This window comes from Pyxicephalus adspersus, chromosome 10 (assembly GCF_032062135.1).
Source record: "Pyxicephalus adspersus chromosome 10, UCB_Pads_2.0, whole genome shotgun sequence".
NCBI classification, from domain to species: Eukaryota; Metazoa; Chordata; class Amphibia; order Anura; family Pyxicephalidae; genus Pyxicephalus; species Pyxicephalus adspersus.
Window position 1 is genome coordinate 21,869,908 of NC_092867.1, and position 20,469 is coordinate 21,890,376.

At 37.6% G+C, this 20,469-nt stretch overlaps 1 protein-coding gene across 1 annotated transcript in view; it reads left to right on the plus strand.

Moving 5' to 3' along the window:
• The window catches only part of BLNK (B cell linker), a 107,561-nt gene that overhangs the window by 58,874 nt on the left and 28,218 nt on the right, over positions 1-20,469 (plus strand). The window contains exon 4 of the mRNA XM_072424866.1: positions 18,999-19,064. Coding sequence (XP_072280967.1) covers positions 18,999-19,064 — 66 coding nt within the window. The remainder of the gene's footprint in view (positions 1-18,998; positions 19,065-20,469) is intronic.

The following is a 20,469-nucleotide window of genomic DNA, read 5'->3' on the forward strand; positions in this document are numbered from 1 at the left end:
GGTACTGGAAGACTGACCTATGATCTGTGTTCCAAAATATTCCAAAGGTATTCAGTAGAATTAAGAGCAAGGCTTTGTGCAAGCCACATGTATGTTATACCAATAATAGTACCCTTTATTGGAAACATATCAACTCAATAATTCAGGGGAGTTTCACATACATTTTGCCTTACAATGTATGTATAAAATATAATACCAAAACAATACATAAAATGGTTTGTACAATATTTTTTGATAATATAGCAAGCAGAAGGCCATTAACCAAAACCAACAAACAGAAAGAGTTTCCTAATGTAATGAAGCACAACTCATGATATTGGTTAAAGCATAGACCAACATCTAATAAAATAATAATTCCTCTTGACATTATTACAAAGTATGTAAACCACATTCCAACACAGAGCTTTTCCTGTGTTTGTCCCATGAGTATTAGTCATCCGCCTTTCAAAGTAGAAAACATAAATTTCCCTACATTTTACTGTCACCCATAGAAGCCTGCCATTTATGTACACTTCCTATTAGAAAGACTATAGATTTCATTTACATAATTTAGAGAAATCTGCAGCAAAAGACTTAAAGCAAAACAATTAGGTTTTATTTCTTGAAATGACAAATTAATAACTGTCCAGAATGAACCAGGAATAGTAGTTTTTCTGTAACTTGATTTGTTAAAATTGGGCATAACTGACACCATATTAAAAAAAAAATGTGTTGACAATTGACTATAAATTAAATAATGTGTGTTAACTGTTAATTGTATGTACATGGCGGTAGACATATTTGGTTAGTACAAATGTAGGCTTTATGTGCTGCAATGCTAAGCAACAATTGCGCTTTCCTGCAGCCTTTTTTAATGCGAATCTATGAGTTGGACGACCTAATGAAGACACTTACGAATGATATCCTACAAATAATAAATATATGGTTGTCTTAGGGAGCCTTTCTTGCAATGGTCTGGCTTTCTATGGCTAAATGACTGCTTCCAAATCCAACCCTAACCATCATTTTTCTTTATCAGTCTGTTACTTTACCTTGTGCCAGTGCTTTACCTTAAACCAGTGTTACTCAACGGGGGATTCAGTGGAACTCCAGAGTTTGCTTATGCTTCCTTGAGCAGTTAGCAGTTTGTGCCTCTGATTAACACCAATGACCTTTTTGACTATCTGTAAGGGTAACATGTGACATACTATGTGACATACTATGAGCTGTAGTAATTTTAGCAGGGGTTCCCTAAGACTTAAGTTATTTAATGTGTTTCTCCATATTAAAAAGTTCAAGAAAGTCTTCCTTAAACCTTAAAACTGATGGCAGCTGCAGTGAACTGAAGTGGAAACAGACAAGTCAAATTCCCTTTAAAACCAGATATATTGTTGTGATGCAAATACAAAATTCTTGGGTGTTTCCTGTAGCCATAGCGCTGTACCTCCATTCTGGTTTCCCCCTACCTTTCATATAAATATATATATAAAATATATTGGTAACTTAAAGGGAACCAAAACTGGCATTTGACTATATTGGAAACAGTTAGTAACATACCCATGAACTCCGTAAAATGGATACTGGGAAATGTATTCCCTTCACCAGCGGCCACCAACCGGTGGTCCAATGGCCAGAGACGGTTCTTTTTGGAAAACTTAAACTAGAAATACAGGTAATCTGGCCATATTTTATTTATAATACACTGTATAATGGAGGCTTCAGATAATGCAAGTTATTTTACTTTAAGTATGAAGATCAGGGACAATTATTGTAATCAAATACAGAACTCACTCTCATGGCTAATCTAAAAATCCCTGTAATACTTAACAAACAGTTGGGCAGGTAAAAAATAAAATGACATAACCACTGCAATAATAACTGCTAATATACCCTATGTAAAAATTTACTCTATTTGTTTATTTAAATCTGAGCCAGACTTCATTAGATATTAATTAAAAGTTAGAAGCTGGGATTTGAGAGGGAAAACAATTTTCTGGGAGTAATAGTAGATTCAATTTTCTAATCTGCAAAACCTGGAACTGTTCCAGGAAATAATAATTCACAGTCATAAAAAAACTTCTGCAATACAGTTTGTGTCAGTTTTAGTTTAAAAAAGGAATATAATTGTCCGTTATGTTGACCTTTCTACTGTAATCCTTTCCCAGTCCTTAATATTGAATCTGTAAGCAGATATGGACTTACTAACTTGTATATGACTTTTATGACTTTCCCATTCTATGGTCAGAAAGTTCTACTTATAAGTTGAAGAAACTAGAATTTTTTTTGGCAGTTCCATTATTGTAAACTTCCTTTATTTCCATTAAAAGGGTTGTTTAATAAAAAAAAAACTCAACTAATGCAATCAGTTGTCATTAAGAGACTACTCACTGAATATGTTTTATCGTCTTCTTTTGTACCAAAGCGTCATATATCACGACCTAGCATTGCAACTTGAGTCATCCAAAAAGTCTTCTCCTTTTGTTACTAAATATAATGACCCTTTCATGAAATGAGAGGATGTGTCATGAAATCCTGCACAATTCTTTTGCTGCATGCATAAGACATCTTCATTATTATAACATTTACTCCCCTAGAAGTGAGAACAGATACAGGACCACTGATCTGGAGAATAAATGAGGCCAGCAATCCTTTTTTCTACAGCTGATATTCAGGAACTTGTTGCCATTTGGGTCATTTCTTGTTTGTTGGGAACACAATACAATCTGATTCTGCAGGATTTGTTAAGTTTATCAACAAAACTATGATATAACTGAACTCAAGATTCCATTTAAGTGCCCTTGGAACTACATTGTGTTTGGTCAACAAAGAACAAACAGCATTTTATCCTTATAAATGATTTTATGCGGTTTTCTCAGCATTGTCCCTATACCTGCATGCTCATCTGTAATAATACAGCCTGTGTTAATAATAACTAGTGTTTATAAAGCACCGTATTATTATGCAGCGCTTTAAAAAGTCCATAGTCATGTCACTAACTGTCCCTCAAAGGGGCTCACAGTCTAATGTCCCTACCATAGTCATATATCATTACCACAGTCTAAAGGCCAATTTTGAGGGAAGCCAATAAACCTAACTGCATGTTTTTGGAATGATGGAGGAAACCAGAGTACCCAGGGGAAACCCTTGCAAACACGGGGAGAACCTGCAACCTCCATGCAAGTGACAGAGTGCTAACCTCTGAGCCACCACGTTGGGGAATAATGCCCATTGCTGCTGAGTGATTGGGTCTGAACACTTCAAACACAAAATGTTTAAAATTCTATTTCTATGATTAAATTATTTCTAATGTTCCTTTGGACTTTCTAATAAAGAGCTCTGGCTCCAACTCAGAGCAATCCAAACCTGTCCTACATAGCACTTCTCCACTGTCTCCAAGGTAAAATGATGATTGGCTTTTCCTTTTTGCCAGTGGTCCAGATCAGTAGTAGGCCACAGCCTGGTTGCTAGATCCACAGAATATGGGGGATAAAAACCAATCGTCATCCAGTTAGGGTTTAGACCTGCTAAATTCTATTTTAAAATCTTTTTGAATCCTTTTTTCTACCCTGGGTCAATTGGCCTTACTTGAGCCAGAGTATGAAATTACAATTGTTGGCAAGAAAATGGGCAATATGATGGCTGAGTGGTTAGCACTCTGGCCTTTGCAGCGCTAGGGGCCATCTTTGAATCTCGGCCAGGGCACTATCTGTATAGACTTTGCAGGTTCCCCCAGTGTTTGTGTAGGTTTCCTCCCACATTCCAAAAACATGCTGGTTCATTAATTGTCTTCCCCCCAAAATTGACTGTATTAAAGACATATGACTATGGTAGGGACATTAGATTGTGAGCCTCTTTGGGGGACAGCTAGTGAAAAGACTATTGACTTTGTAAAGCGCTGAGTAGTATGTTGGCACTATATAAATACTGTGTAATAATAATATTAATAATAATAATAAATCCATTACTGCTGTATTACTTTAACTTCCTAGATATAGTTAGACTCTGACAAACTATGGTTTGTCTATACGTAGACACATTTGGTGGAGGTGGGGCTTAAAGTGATTTTGCTTCTTGTACGATTTTGAAAGCTATGGTTTTGAACTTATAATAAAATAATGAATCTGTTTCAAAATATTTGGCACAGGCAGGTTCATGGTTGTATTTTCCTGAATTCATTTTTTTCATGCTGTCTTGGAGTTTGTTTTGATTTCACTTTTTCGTCCTTGAATCAACATTGAAATGACTCCTGTATACGAGGAACATTTACAAGTTAGCAAACTATGATTTGGCTGCGGTCCATAAAAATCTTTGTGGTTGTATTCTACAGGTGCTAATATCATGTTATATTTTGTACCTGTTTTATTTGTATGCAGTTACTGTATGCTTTAAATCTTTAAATAAACATAGATGTCCTTGCAATAGGGCTGATTTTGTTGATAAATTGTTGAATAAAATGCTTCACGGGTGTAGATTACAGTTAGAATTTGTCCATTCTATTTTATCGATTTTTTAAAATAGGGCATTATTTGTAAAATGGGAGCTGTGAAATTACCAAATATAATATATAAATGTGTGTATTTATTTACTTGAATTGATGGGGAATCTCAGAATTTGACACCAAAAAGAGTTTGCCTCTATGCCCACCTACATCGAGTTTACTAACTCAACATGTAAAAAGGGTTCTATTTATAAATCAGTGACATTCACTAATGGAAAATTTCCAGGTCCGTGTATTTCAATGGCAGTAAGTTCTCTGACATCTGATCATCTCTTATATAAACTTTGTGCACATCTCATTCCAAAATTATTGGCATCCACCGCATCCTCTACTCTACTCTACAAAATGTTGGGTTGTGTTTTTTTGAATTTGTGCCCGTTCAGCTAAAACAGCATTCATCAGTTCAGGTAGAAGAAGATTTGTCTCTCAATCAGTGTTCTGATTTATCAAAATGTTGTTCAACGGGATAGCAAGTCCCAATTAATCTTATACTTAACTTTCCTCCCGTTTCTTGGGTGCAGGGGGGCAATGTCATCCTCCTGTTGGTGTGATCCCAGGGAATTGTTAACATTTCAGATCTTGCAAGAAGATAGTGCAGCTCAGTATTGGGAGGTCTTCAGCTTTGGAGTTTTCTATGATCCCTGTGGTCTCCCCTTACCTAGGGGCCAAGTGCTTTTCTGCTCATTTTCACTAAAATAGGTAATGGTTAAAGTGAAACTTTTGTGGAAACAAATTCACTTATCACTTCACTTATTACCAATGACAAGCCCTCAATCTATCCACAAACTGAGCCCAGCAAGCCCCGTGTGGTGTCCAGCACCGCCATCTTATTTCTTCTAGGTTGATCTCCCATCACCTAACTAGCACTACGCAGGCGGGGGAGTGGATGACGTGTCTTCATGAAAAAAAGGTGTTGATCCTACGAAGCATGCATGAGATTTAGCACTTTTTTAATGCTATAGGAAAACCTCTAATGATGCATCCCCCCCAAAACAAAAATGCTGGACACATTTGGAAATGAGAGACAGTTGTCTCCAGAACAGATGTCACCAATGAAGGATTTACGTCTAGTAAAAGGCTTCCCATCACTTCCTTACCTGCTGACAGTGGTGAATATGACAAATAAAAAACAGATACACTACTATGGTATTAGTAAATTGGGGTGCTATGGCATTGCAATGCAGCATATGTATTGTGGTGAGCATGTTCCACTGTTCATTACCACAAAACCAAAGTGCTAATAGGTTAATTGAAAGCGCCTCTGTTGAAGAATAAAAAAACAGTTTTTCAGATGATGTTTTAAAGCATAAAGTGGAAGTTGGGAAGGATTTATATTCATCTGAAATGCAGATTGTGTAACTAATAGTTTGCTGTGTGTTAATACAAAGGCAGACTTTCTACTGACAGATGTAAGTCATCATTTCTGTAAAGAATTCCATTGTCTGGATGTAAAGCTGATCATTTGCACTAGTTTCTGTTACACTTGAAACAAGCATGCAACTCATGAGCTGAACACCTGAACTACATCCATATTCTGGGTCAGTCATTCAGAAGATATTAAAGTCCGAGGATCAGAACACCAACCAAGCAAGCTGTATAATGAACCAGGTCAGCCATGGCAGCTTACATCATCTCTTAGTGAAAGGTTCACTTTATAACCCTGGTACAGGATATGGGCATTCAATTTTATTTCAATGACTCACCAGCTTTGCCATGCCTTGTGTAGATTTTACTTCCCATTTGCACAAATGCATTGTATCAACCCATAATATTTCTGTGCAGAAATAAACCCAGTTGATACTCACCTGACCCTTTTCTATCTCGGGCACTGCCATCTTGTTCCTTCTCTTCCACATTCCGATCTTCATCCATCTTGGTTGGCGGGGGTAGGAATGACGTTACCACTGCGCAGGTGTGCTGGACCTCATTCAGTCCCAGCACCTCCAAAAGAAGGCAGGATGTGCCGGTTATCCTGAAAACCAACACATGCGCAATTCTGCAAGATTTGACAATTTGAACCAATGCAGAAGGGCATGCCTTTTTCTGCAATAAATACCTGCATGATTGCACATTTTTCGTTTAATGCATTAAAATAGGTGCATTTCAGAGCCATTCATTTTCATGGCACTTTAAGTGAGTGCACAGTATTCTGACACCAAAATACCCATATGTGACAAATTGGTACAGGTATGTTTTTAGATACCCCTGAAGAATATTTTTCAGACCTTACTGCAGCCTTAGGCTATGTACACACATGATACGAATCGTTGGAAAGAATCTGACATGTGTACAGCAGTCCCCAATGGCAGGATCTATGAACAACCAATTGAGAATGATCGCTTTACAACCCAATGGAGAAGAGCATAGCAGGGTACTTCTCCTTCTCCCCCCTTCCCCCCTCTCCATAGAACAGAACAGTGCTGTGTACAGCGCTCATTTGTTCATCTGTCAATCTTTTATTGCTGGAAATAATCACAAAAGATGATCAAGAGAAGATGCATTTGAATATATTTAAAAAAAAATCATTATTTGTTGACTTCAGGTTGTAAAAATGAAAAATCAAGGAAATAATGCAGCACACTAATGGGTTAATGCACAATGTTAATGAGTCCTCCTTTTTCACACTAAAGTCAAATGATTAATAAAACTAGGACAAAAGTGCATGCAACTCACAGCAATGGCATAAAACAAGGAACTTTTTTGTTGATCAGAGCAGCAGCTCCAATTTTGCTGAAACTCTCCTGAATCTTTTTTACTAATAAAACTCTTCTTTTAAAAAAATGCATGTACCCTAAAGAATTCTAAAAATGAGAGCTAGGAAGCAAAGTTCATTTATCCAACCTGCTATTTTTAGAAGTTTACCTTTACAAGACAAACCAAACTTTCTTCCTGGTTTGCGGCTGAACATAAGCATAAATAATGAATCAATACGAAATCCTAATGACTATTGCAAATAAAATAGAGCCTACACCTTTTAATTACATGAATGAAGCTGGAAGAAGGCCAAGTACAGGTGCAGCCTGACGCCCAGGGAGGTGGAAGCCCTGACTGCTTGTCTAAGATCTATTCATGAACTGGATGGGCTGGGAATTAGTCATGTGACAAAACAGAAACTTGAGACTTGACTATGTGATCAGGCGAGTTTTACTTCTCATGTGTGATGTGGGTACTACACAGTGCACAAGCAGACTGTGCATGGGATTTTCACAAGGTGCCTAGGAGCTGCGTTCAGGTTAGGAGAGGCTCAGTGACAGAGCCACACATGATCCATACTGGGATAGCCGGGCACAATGGAGAAACTCAATAAGATCACCGCTCCAGCTGGTGAGAAGTTCAGGTGAGATTTACCTTTGAAGTTCAAATTTCTCCTTGTGGCAGTGGCTTAGCAATGAGTGATATTTTATAATTACAATGCATGTAAACTGGGGAAAAATATCATTAGATAATTCAACAGTCAGTAAGACAAACTTCCAAGGAACTTTTTATGTAGACCCTCAAGGAAAGAAGACCAATGGGGACATGCTTGGGACACAATTGAAAACTTTAACCATTTCCAATGTTTAGTATTTTATTCCTTTTTTCGGTTGTCTCCATTAATATGGCTTGTGTGGTCCTCTTCACCTACTGGTCATCTCCAGGCCAGTTTTTTCACCCACATCTTGGACTTTCAGAAGCTACGTTGAATGGCACCTGGCAGGTGTAACTAGGTGCAGGATAGAGCGGTAGGTCTGCAGAGGACAGCACTAAAAAGCATTATTTTCTGTTTCGTGGAAATCTTCCAGGTCCATATGTTTCAAAAGCAATAACTGATTACCCCGAGGGAATGTCAGACTCTATTTTATAACTAGAGCTCTTGGAGTTGGACTTTGAGAGTGTGAATAATGTTTAGAAGATATGACATGATCTTAAACTAGCATAAGGAACATTCAGTGTTTAAGAGTAAAAGTATTAGTTGACTTAACAAGTAGTAGATGCTAAGAGCTGACTTCCAGCAGAGGTAGTGAATCAGTCTTTAACCTACATCTAATTTTATAAATGGTTTGTACATATCTGACATAAATATAGATCTAATTGATGTCCATTTTGCCATCACCCTTCTATTGTTCTTAAATATTGGGTTTTTTTACTTTTACTGAATGATTGGATTTATTAATTTACTGTTATACTGGTCAGTCTGCTCATAAAATTTTGTTTCAGTATATTTTGGCATTAAGAATCACATTATTATTATTATTATTAATAAAGAGGATTTATATAGCACCAACATATTTGGCAGCGCAGGTATCCAGCCCTGTTCAGGGACTCGCCAACAGAACTGTCTGAAACAGAGCTCCTCTAACTAAGAGAAATGTCCACCTGTTATGTATATTCACTTTAGGTTATGTGAAAATATTGTGTGACACTTCCCCCAATCTTCTAGATTGTAAGCTCTCCGGGGCAGGGTCCTTGCCTCCTCCTGTGTCACTGTCTGTCATTTGTAATCCCTATTTAATGTACAGCACCGCTTAACATGTTGGTGCTATATAAATCCTGTTTATTATTAATAATAATTAATATATATTATACATATGCTCAATCCAGAATTTTTTTAAGCAAAAATTGTAGGTGGGTGGCATCTAAAACAGCCAGGTGGTTACTGAAAAGTGCCGGGTGTTTGCACCCTACTAAAAGGGGCTGTGGAAGACACTGTGTATAGAAAGCTTGGGTTACTGAGTACTATGGCAGGGGTATGTTGGGTTATATTTTTTGCATCAATCAGATTATGTTAATTGTAGTGCAAGGTATAATGTTGTTACTTTTTGAACATTGATTGGGGTTTAGAGCCCTATCTAAATCTACCTGAAAAATGTTTTGCCAAAAAGCATATTTAATGATGGAATTATGTCACTGCCCAGTTTGGTGCAGAGCGGGTCTTCTAAATTACATACAGCGACTTTCCTGTAACTATTTGTGCTCCAAGGGTGCAGCATGAACAGTCTTCAGTGGAACCTATTTGGGAAAAAGGTGGGATCTCTCAAAAAAAAAAAAAACATGTAACCCTAAAAATATTTATATATATATATATATATATATATATTAGGATTATTGTAAATGATCTAGGGACTATACCTGTAGTATTTCTTGGGTGTGTAGGCATGTTGTGAAGGATAACAAAGTTGCCCTAGTTGCAAGTTACAGTAAACTGTACGCTGGTCAGACATGATGACAGCCGCAGACAGCTAAATACATGTTTGAAATGCAATTTGATTCCTTTTTTTTAACTTATTAAAGAATAGTAATTCAGAGCAGTCAGACCTGTGATCCAGGCACCCCTGTCAGACAGAACTGCCAGGTGCTGAGTCTCTGTGCAGACCACAATCTTGTGTGTTAATGTATATATAATATATAAGTAAATAAATTCTATTCACTGTATATTTATGTTAGGACCAAGGTATCACATCTTGGTGTGGGGTATATAGTACCTTGTAAGGTCTGATCAGAGATGAACGCAAAGGCTTTCTTTCTTTTTAATATATGTACTTTTACAAAAACTTTCTTAAAGGTAATTACAAATATGTACTCCTGTTAGATGATCATTGAGATAATTAGTTGCTCCTGTACTAGCGAATGTCTAGTGTGTAGGGTGGTTTCCTAAGATCTGATTGTTCATTACTGACTGTTGTACTTTCCTATGGAGTAGAGAACAGCAGAATGCTATTTGGTCACCCCCTCCTCCTATTTCTAGATCTGCATGTACATCACCAGCTCATTCCCCTGAACCATCACAGTCATTTCCAGCATCAATCATCTAACTGCTTATGATATCTTAGAATTTGACGTCATGTGATACGTGCACCTATATGGAAAAAAAATACACGCAGAAGGAGTAGGATGTACCACAGGATGTCACATTTTACAGGAAGAGTCGTTAGATTCTTGTCTTATCAGTTAATGGGTGACCATCAGTTGTAGTGAATGCTATAGATGGCATTGAGTGATTTTCACGATTCTATGTGATATAAACACTTGGGGAGGCTTAAATTAGCAGCTCCGTCCAGACCTCAAATGTGCAAAGAATCTGTGTTCCTTTATGAACAGGCAATGATGCAAAAACAAGTTGTAACAATCTTTAAAACATTAAACATTTTACAGAAGCATCAAGATACATTTCCTAAATATGGCTACTTTTATTACCCATAACACTGGCTTACCATGGGATATCAGTCAACCAGAAGTAAAGCCTTTTTTTCCCAAAGCAAAACGTTTATAAAATATGAGTATATTTTTATACTATTTACACAAATAGATTACATTTATAGAAGGTCTTATTTTAAATCTGTACAATCTAATTATAAAATCTTATTTAGGTTTACCAACAACTATGTTGTACCTAGATACACTCCCTGATCACCCAAAAAAAGTCACATTTTAATATTTTGTTGGACTGAGTTTAGCTTTCATTATGGCACACATTTGGTATCATTTTGATAAACTTATGCAATGTCACAATATTGATTTCCATCCAGAGCTGTATTCGTTTTTCACCAAAGTCTTCACATCCCGAAGATTCTCAATAGGGTTAAGGTCTGGACTCTGTGGTGGCCAAAAATATGTGTTAAAAAGATGTCTCATGTTCCCTGAAGCACTCTTTCACAATTTGAGCCCAATGAATCCTGGCATTGTCATACTACTGCCTCCACAGGGACCCCGCACCATATTACTGCCTCCACAGGGACCCCGCACTATACTACTGCCTCCACAGGGACCCCGCACCATACTACTGCCTCCACAGGGACCCCGCACTATACTACTGCCTCCACAGGGACCCCGCACCATACTACTGCCTCCACAGGCTTAGAAAGGTTTTTTGGCCAGACAAGGTATATACATTTAAACTATTTTCCAAACAGTTGTATTTGGTAAATCTCAAGGCCTCTGCAGCTTGCTGTGTTTTTAGCTAGTTAAAGCAGAAGTAAATCTGCTGTCAGCATTCAGTGTTTTCCCATAATGTGCACATATGCTCAGTATGTGTTCACGTTATGGCACAATTACCTGCCAAAATGCCCCTGCCAGCAATGGAACGGCTGAGATGTCCCTTAGCACTCTATTGCAGCCACGGCCATCTTCACCCAGTCTTCTTCCAGGTTTGTAGTCTTTGCCCTTCTTCAGTGAATGGGTGAAGGTGACCTAGCTCCCACACATAGGTTGAAAGAAAAACAAAAGTTTACCCACTAAGGAGGAAAAAAAATATTCTAGAAACCAGCATATTCCAGATAAAACCATATATAAAAATATGTGCAGTGTAATCACTATGCCAAGCCTGTACATTGAGCAATGCATGCAAAACATAAATGTCCTGGTAGAAGGATCTTTTCAAATCTTTTCAGAACAAATGCCCATGTGTAAGGACGTTTTACTGCCACTTTAAGATATATATGTAGTAGATATGCTCAAAGCAGAACTGTGGAAGCCATACCACAAAGACAGAGAGAGGGTAAAGGACAGACCACCATTACTAACAGTAGTGTGAGAAGGTTCATGTTTAGGAAATCACCGCCACCTACCACCAAAAAGACTAAAAAAAAAAAATACCACCTGACTATCACCAAAATATAAAAATTCACAGAATGAAGCAAAAGCCAGAATATCTTTTTTTCCTGTATAGAGAGAGCAGTCAGAGCCAGCTGAAACACACCCATGAGGCTGTAGGTACAAAGAAGTGCTACTTTCAGGAGGTATTCAAGGAATTCATTGGTTTTCTCTTACCTTGTTTTTATAGCAAGAAACAGGTTTGAAGACATAGGCATATAAATAAGCACAGCATGAGACCCCAGAGCTGCATCTCCCAAGAGCCCTTTCCCTACACACAGTGTGTGATCAGGCTTTTGGAAAACAAAGGAACAGCATATATTTGGTTGGAAAGAAATGAATGAATGCATGAAAAGAGGTACAGAGAGGTGAGAATAAGGGAAGCTCTGTACAACATAGGTAAGAATTTGAATACAGGAAAAGGCATGGTGGTATATCAAATGGTGTTTTGTATTTGCAGCAATTTAAAAGGATAAAAACTGTATTGTATATACGGAATGAACAATGATCTTTTTTTTTCTTTTTTTGCCCTGGCAAAGTTCAAAAAGTAATTTTGGACCATAACCCATAGAACTGGTCAAAGCCTGGGCTTTGGCACCATAAATAAAGTAAGGGACCATTTACATTCCTGAACATTGACATGCGTTGCATTAAAGCAGAACAGCCATTGGAATGAGCTGCCAAACACACCAGAAAAAAACCTTCATGCACGTTTTATAACAACAACTTGTCGTGTACTGCAACACAGGTGACTAGGGAATGTGCATTGACATGCGGCTCTGGCTTTCTACCAATATGCATTATTTTATTATTGGTAAATAAATGGCTCTGTCTGGGCCATTCCAAAACTTGAATTTTCTTCTGGTCACGTCATTCTTTCATTGGTTTAGATGTATGGGGGCAATTGCAAAGGCAGGTGTTGTGTTTGCAAACTTGAGAGGAGCTAGCATAGTGTTACAAAGCTATTTTGCTTATTACAGCTATGTAACACTATGAATGGCATTCTTGCTTTAAGGCATTGGGGCCCTGGGTTCGATTCCCAATAAAGATACTATTTCCATTGGTAGTCCTTTAAATGTTCCTTGTTTCAACCACAACTATGCTGATAGATTATTGGCCTCTGACCACCTCTGCCAACTGTGTGTATATATCTGAACTATGGTCATTATAATGAATTTATTGATGGTACCTATGTAGTAGATTGGAATGCATGGTCTCTGTATAAATGACCTAGGTAAATTCTTCACATAAGCTGCAGCAAAATTGATATTACAGTCATTTTAGAAGGTTTTAAATATATTTCTGCATGTGAGCAGCTAATGGAAATAACTTTGTTGATGAGAAAGTTTTTAAAAAAGGAGGTTTGTATTTATTACCTACATTTTGATTTAACTTTGTCAGGGGCAGTCATGTTTACTCATTATACTACCTGCTATTCTTGCTGCTTAGCAGACAGTGAAATATAACATTATGCATGCTCTGTATGACTGTCCCGGGTATTAATCTCTGTACTGTTGCAGCTTTAAGAAATAATAAATAATTTTTTCTCATTAAAAACATGCAACAGCAATATATACATTAGATGTAAAAAGTGTTCACAAAAAGCCTGGAAAATGTATTTGTGGTGGAAAAAAATGAGATCACAAATCATTTTCAATATTTTCCCACCTTTAATGTGACCTAAAACCTGTATCATTCAATTGGTGAAAAAATATAGGAAATCAAAACACATACAATGGGCTGATTGCATACTCCTAAACTAATACTTTGTTCAAGTATCTTTTGATTTATTTACAGTATTCAGTCTATTTGGGTATGAGTCTATTAGCATGGCTCATGTTGACTTGGCAGTATTTGCCCACTCTTCCATGAAAAAGCACTCCAAATCTGTCAGAATGTGAGGGCATCCCTTTTGCACAACCCTTTTTTAGACCACCCCACAGATTTTCTATTGGATTTAGGTCTGGACTCTTGCTGGACAAAACCTAAATTTTCTTCTTGTGCCATTCTTTCATTAATTTGGATGTATGGCGTTAATTGCAAAGGCAGGTGCTGTGTTTGGGCTGACGTCTCTAATGCTGTGTAATAAAACTTGGGAGGAGCTGACTTTGGACCAAAATACAAGGCACTCAACTGTCCCTCGTTTGGAGGAACGGTCTTTAATTTGTGGTGAGATCCTTCTGTCCCTATTTCTTTCTCCGCATCTTTAAGGTCTGATATACAGTTTTGTATATAAAAGTATTATTTTAATATCTATTATTCCATCAATTATTCGCTATCGAACAGCTGTGCACAGAAATTTGGGAGAAACTTTTTTGCACTTAAGTACACGTGGCCAATAATGGAAAGGTGGGATGAGTTTGAAGTCAAGCTTCATATTTACTTCTATATATTGTATTTCATCTGAAAATTTCTTTCCAGCCTCTATTACTCCAGCCATATTTGCTGCTCACAACCTCCCATCAGATATAATTGCATTATCATTAGTAAAATAGGAAAATAATTGTGATATTAGGATTTAAATATTCAGTTGCATTACTTAAAATGTGCCCTGCACTGTGACACCAATTATATAGGCAATGGTAGTTCTAATAAATATATGAATTCTACAGCTGTGAAAATAAAAAAGAGGGAGGTAGTATAATGCCATATAATGAGGACTGCACTGTTTGCTCTGTATAATAGTCAGACCGTCACTGTGTAATTACAAATTTGCTAGCACATTACAAAGGCAGCAATTTCTAGGCCGGCTTGGCAAGCGGGGCAATTGCAATGACCGAGCTTGATTTTAACGGTGTAAGGTAGCAAAGAATATGTAATTATAAATATAATGATTTTAATAAGCACTTGTAAACTCCGAAGGACTTGTAAGCAAAAAGGGTGTTAAGTTGGATTTATCTGATGTCTGGAATTTAAGATTCAGACTGCTATGAATGCCATATAGATGATTCAAGGATTATTTAAAGGGAACTATTTGAAACCACTGCAGTTTTTGGTTGGCATCAAGTAGATGTAAAGGCAATCATTAAAACATTCAGTCTTCAAGTCAGAAGCGCAATCTGCCATATTATACAAATATAAAATGTTCCAAATGTATTATTTCATATATAGTTATCCCACGAGCAATTTATCATCCAAGATGGCAGCATTGAGGGTCCTTATGCTGCATTTTTATACCCTTGGGTTCTAGATTCAGTAAAGTGATATTGTGAAAGGAAGCGGCACAGGTAGAGTTCCCATTGTGGGCTCCCAGTAGCGTTTCTACGTGTTTGTATTTCTGCTTTGAACAGACATCAAATACAACTTTGATTTAGTATTCAGTAAAGCAAGGTGTGATCCCATATCTGACAGATATCACCTTGGACTTCAGTCCATGGACTCTTCCTCGCACCCATTCAGACTGCAGAAGCTGTAACCTAACAGTAAGTTATAGTTCCTCCTAAAAGGAAACTTATTGGGTCACTTTCCATATATTTCTATGGGGTAAGCACTAGAGAATGGGCCGGCAAACTCCGGCCTTTAGGCCAGATACGGCCTAGCCGGTAGTTTTTTTCGGGTGGTAGGAACTACCGGAGCTCTGGTGCCACCTCCTTGCTGTGACTCCCCTGTTTATCACAGCTGGCGTTGATTCCTCCGCTGCTAAATAGAGAACGCTCCCTTAAGGGAAATCCTTCTCCTCTGCAATGCATACGGAGGAGAGGGATTTCACGTCGAGGCGATCCCTGGTGGTGGGCGGAGGCATTAGGGTGGGACTCAGAGTCTGGCCTAGTGGCTATAAAAGTTTGCTGACCCCTGTACTAGAGGGTAAGTGACATAGAAATATTGAGGAAAGCTTAAATAGAGAGTAGTTATTGAAAGTTAGACTCCTAATTTTTGTTTCAAATACAAACAATTTTCATGATAGTTCATGATTGTATTACATCCCATCACAGATCCCTTATGTCCACTCATGTAAGTTATGCAGATTGACTGATAAGTGTCTTTCTGATCAGTAACTGCACTAGAATTGTGGACTTTCTGTAGATGTGTGCGTTAAGCAGAGGATGCCCAATATTCTGCTACAAGCTCAGTGCAGTCTTCTTATTCCACTTAAAATCTGATGGGGGTTGCCATACCTGGTGGCATCCTGCAGCGAAGTAGTCCAGCAGCCACTAGGGTTACCGGCCCAAATCCTTGTGGGGTGCTCTAGTCAAGACTATGTGGTTCAGGTAGTCCCATTTCACCTGATAGAAGGTAAATTCCTAAAAACTGGTATTAACCATAGTTTTCATGCAAGCAATACCCAGGTGTCCCTATGATACATCTGCATCCTGCTTATGTTTCTTTTGCATCCAAATGGAAGCTTTGTATTGTGTATATACACATATATATATATATATATATATATATATATTTCATATTCAATAACTGATGCACTATATTTTTAGTGCTATTAATCCAATGCTTTAAACATGTTGGCAGAAAGCAAACTAGCAGAAGTTTCCCTGTTTGTAAACTTCACGAAACTCAGGGACTTGCCACAAACCCATGGTAGTATGAACAAGAACTTCATCTCCTCTGAAGCTAACTGCTAATTTTGTGTTCCCCTTAAAATGTATTTTTAGCCTGTGTAGTATTGACAATAACATAACAAATCCTATTTATTGAACAAGTAATTTAGAAATTTAGACAGAACAAAAGCTTCTCCTGATGATATTTGTGAAAAGACATGTTTTGAAAACAGAGGTCGGTCCCCATTACAGGGCCATAGACTTCCAATGACTTCAGTACTCGACTTGTGTTATGTACAGTACTAACATTCAGAGACAATCCTTCCATTGTGTGCTCTGTTTTATAGACATGTACAGACAGGTACAAATAAAGGAATGGTAATAGAGATATTAAAATAGCTGAGGCTCATGATCCTTTGCTTTATAAACCCATCTTGGGTAAACAAAGCATTAATTTATTCTAGGCGGGGAAATTCTGCATTATTCATTGAGACTCAGAGCTATGATTTTGTAGCCTATTAATGCCCAGGCATTGTGATGTAAAGCAATTCTGAAATACAGTATCCAGTCTCTTGCACTGCAAGGGTTACATGTTGGTTATTTTTAGGTTGATTTTTGACTTGGAATGTAAAGACTTCTCTTACCTTATACCTCATTCCCTTGGCAGCAGCAGGGTGAGCTTTTGGTTTTGTCCCCCTACCATGCAAGGCTGTCCTCAATGCAAGGAATAATTTTGCTAAACCCGAAGTCCAGTTTTTAGATGCCAAGTGACTATCATTTAGTTTGCACTTTATGATACACTGGACACTTGTCTTTTCATGGAGCTTTGTGCACCAATGATATCCCATACTTCAATGGATGTGAAATACTATGCTCTCCTGATGATCAGTGTTCCTCCCACCAATCCCCAAATTACTACTGTGTGCTGCAGTGACCAAGTGTAAGAGGAAATATTCGCAGTCACCAGCCAGGGAATGCGCCATTTAACAAACCAGAAATCTGCAAGAGAACAATGTTTCAGCAAACCATTCATTGACTGGGCCATGTTTAAGCTTACTGTATTAGAATGTGAAAGGTCCAGGTATAGAAACCAATGGAATTCCAAAATGATTTCTTGTTTAATGTTTCTCTGTTCATTCCCAATGAACTGCTTGCCACTGAAGATTCACCAGCATGCAGGCCTCTTCTGTACCCCAAGTATGGCCAGCCATAGTACATTACTTTGCCTTTTCGGATTTACAGTTGCCTCAAACAATCATTTTCACTTGTGGCTACCTCCATATATATCACAAAGTAATCAAACCTGGTATTGTCAATGTAGGAGTCTGATAGAGAATAGAAGTCACTTTCCAGCGTGGGTCTTTCTTTCTGAATACAGATATTAAACAGCAGTTGTACTGGCTAGGAAAATCACAAATAGCAGATTTCTTAGCTTTCATTTCCCTAATATGTTTCCTGCTTCTCTGCCAGGTGCACTTCATGATTGCAGCAGATATATATCGAGCTTTTCTGTGATCACCAACGTCACCTGCTTTATCTAGTAGCAATGTTTGTGCTAGGATGGATATTTTTAAAGTACACAATCTTTAGCGTTTTCGTCTTCTCACCAGCTTCTAAGAACGTATCATTCAACTTGGCTTGCTGGAGAAACTATATGGGTCATGCAGAACAAAGATTATTAATGGGGGAAGTTCCAGAGAGGCAATACTGAGGACTTTTTTCTTTACCCCTCTGCTTGTCTTTTTGGGCACAGCTGCACAGTTTATGGGTAACGATACATAGGTTCATTGGAACCATTCAACCTTTGTACAGCCAACTTTACCAATTTACCAACACTTTGTAACATGAAGACAAAACTAACTGATATATATATATATATATATATATGAGAGAGAGAAATATATCTGTTGTTCAAGACAGAAATCTTGTGAGCTGATAACTCCTTGTGCGTTCTATGCTGCGCGCTTATCACTTTTTCCTCTTAGGATACCAGCGCTGTTCTTGTACAGTGAGTGTTAACATTCCAGTACAAGAAATTATTATTACTTGAATGTATATAGCACTAACATATTATTCTGACCTTTATTTAGTATGTTATCCTATCACTAACTGTCCCTCAAAGGGGCTCACAATCTAATACCCCTGCCATAGTCATATGTCATTATACAGTCTAAGGACAATTTTAATTTAAACCCGGTTACCCTAAATGCATGTTTTTGACAAGTATACAAAGAAATGTATTCTTTGCAGGATCTCCAAAGGTACAAATAAGGAAAAACAGGCTGAAAAATAAAAACAAAGGCAGCTGGTAAATCTATTGACTATATACTACATATTTCAATTTGTTCTTGGGTTTAAATACACTTATACATGACAAAGTTCCTAAATGCTTAAAATATTGATTTTTATACATTTGTTCAAAAATGCCAATTCCAACATTTTTTTTTTCATTTCTTTAATAGGCAGCTTCAGAAAATGGTGCATGAAATAAAGAATAATGAAGGTGGATTGATGCAAAAGTTTAAAAGGTATGTCGTGTTCTTAAACAACGTTTTTCTAAAATGCATTGCTTATTCATTAACTTTACAGATTATACTGTGTTGGTATTTCCTATAGCCTAGCCGACTTTAGTTCCATATTGTATACTAACAGGCCAGAAATCACTATGACATTGAAAACACGGGCTGTACACGTGTAATAAAACTGGGGTTCTAAATAATGTGTTGGTCGCCATTAGGTTTAAAGGGGGATTTTGTGTGGTCTTAATGAAAGAGATGACAATGCAATGCAAGACATTATGGAAATTTTAAAATGCAAGATGTAGTTGAGTCTTTAATTCATCTATATTGAGGAAAATATGTTTGAAAATTGACTTTTCTATTCAGTGGAAATAAATCTAGTTGTGGGTGCATAAGCTGCACATCAAATTGAAACTTTCCACTAGACTTCATGTCAAAATAAAGTGTATAGCATAAAAATAATTCTCAAATGCTGTGATCTGTATGCAAATACCAACAGATAGGCAACAGTGGGCCACAGCAACTTTTACTGCCCTGTGATTTATTACACAAGCAAAGCCAACACTCCCTAGTGGTGTTATAAATTGCTGCTAGGTCCTTGCATTCCTGTTGGTCCATCACTATGATGGGCTGCCCCAATGACCAATAGGAATGTGTAGGAGGCTGAAAGGTTTAGTGAGCTTTAGGTTTATATTGAAGTGCAGGGCCAATCAGAAAGGTCCAGCATTTGGCTCCATCTATTTGATGTTGCTCAGGTGTACACAGACAAATCTAGGTACCTGCACTTTATAGCTGAAGCAGTTTCTTTATTCTAAGAGACAGAGTCCCTTTAAGACACTTTCACTACGCTATGGACTTTTTGTGTGCCTGTGCAATTATCTAGGTAGGTAGAGCAAAAACCTAATTGTGTTATTGTCATTTGCACAATCATTGGCTTTAGCAATCGGCAAGACTATAACCTGCAGTAAATAGATGAAAGGGAGCTCTTGTTAGAAAGACTCTTGGCCAAAAATTATAATTATTGGTTACCTAATCCAATGCAGGGTTATAGCTGTACATATTGTCACCCCACAATTTAGAAAATGGATCAGAGCAAAAAAAAAACAGAGCAGTAAATTTAAGCTCTTTGACTAAACCAGAAATTAAAAATTAGTACTCCACACACTGGGAGCAGCTGTATGCAATGGAACACCCAGCCTCTTCCAGGCTGAATGACACCCATTATCACTGTATGCACCTTTTTGTAAGACCAGGGTGGCATGGGTATGAGTCCCCCACCCACCAAGTTTTTAAAACACTAAAAATAAAAAAAAACAAAGTTTGGTTAAACTTCATGGATTGGTTTCCTATCCATCATGCTGAACGTTCAACAAGGAGCTGCAGGAAGGCTGAAGATTTTTATATTCGAAAGACC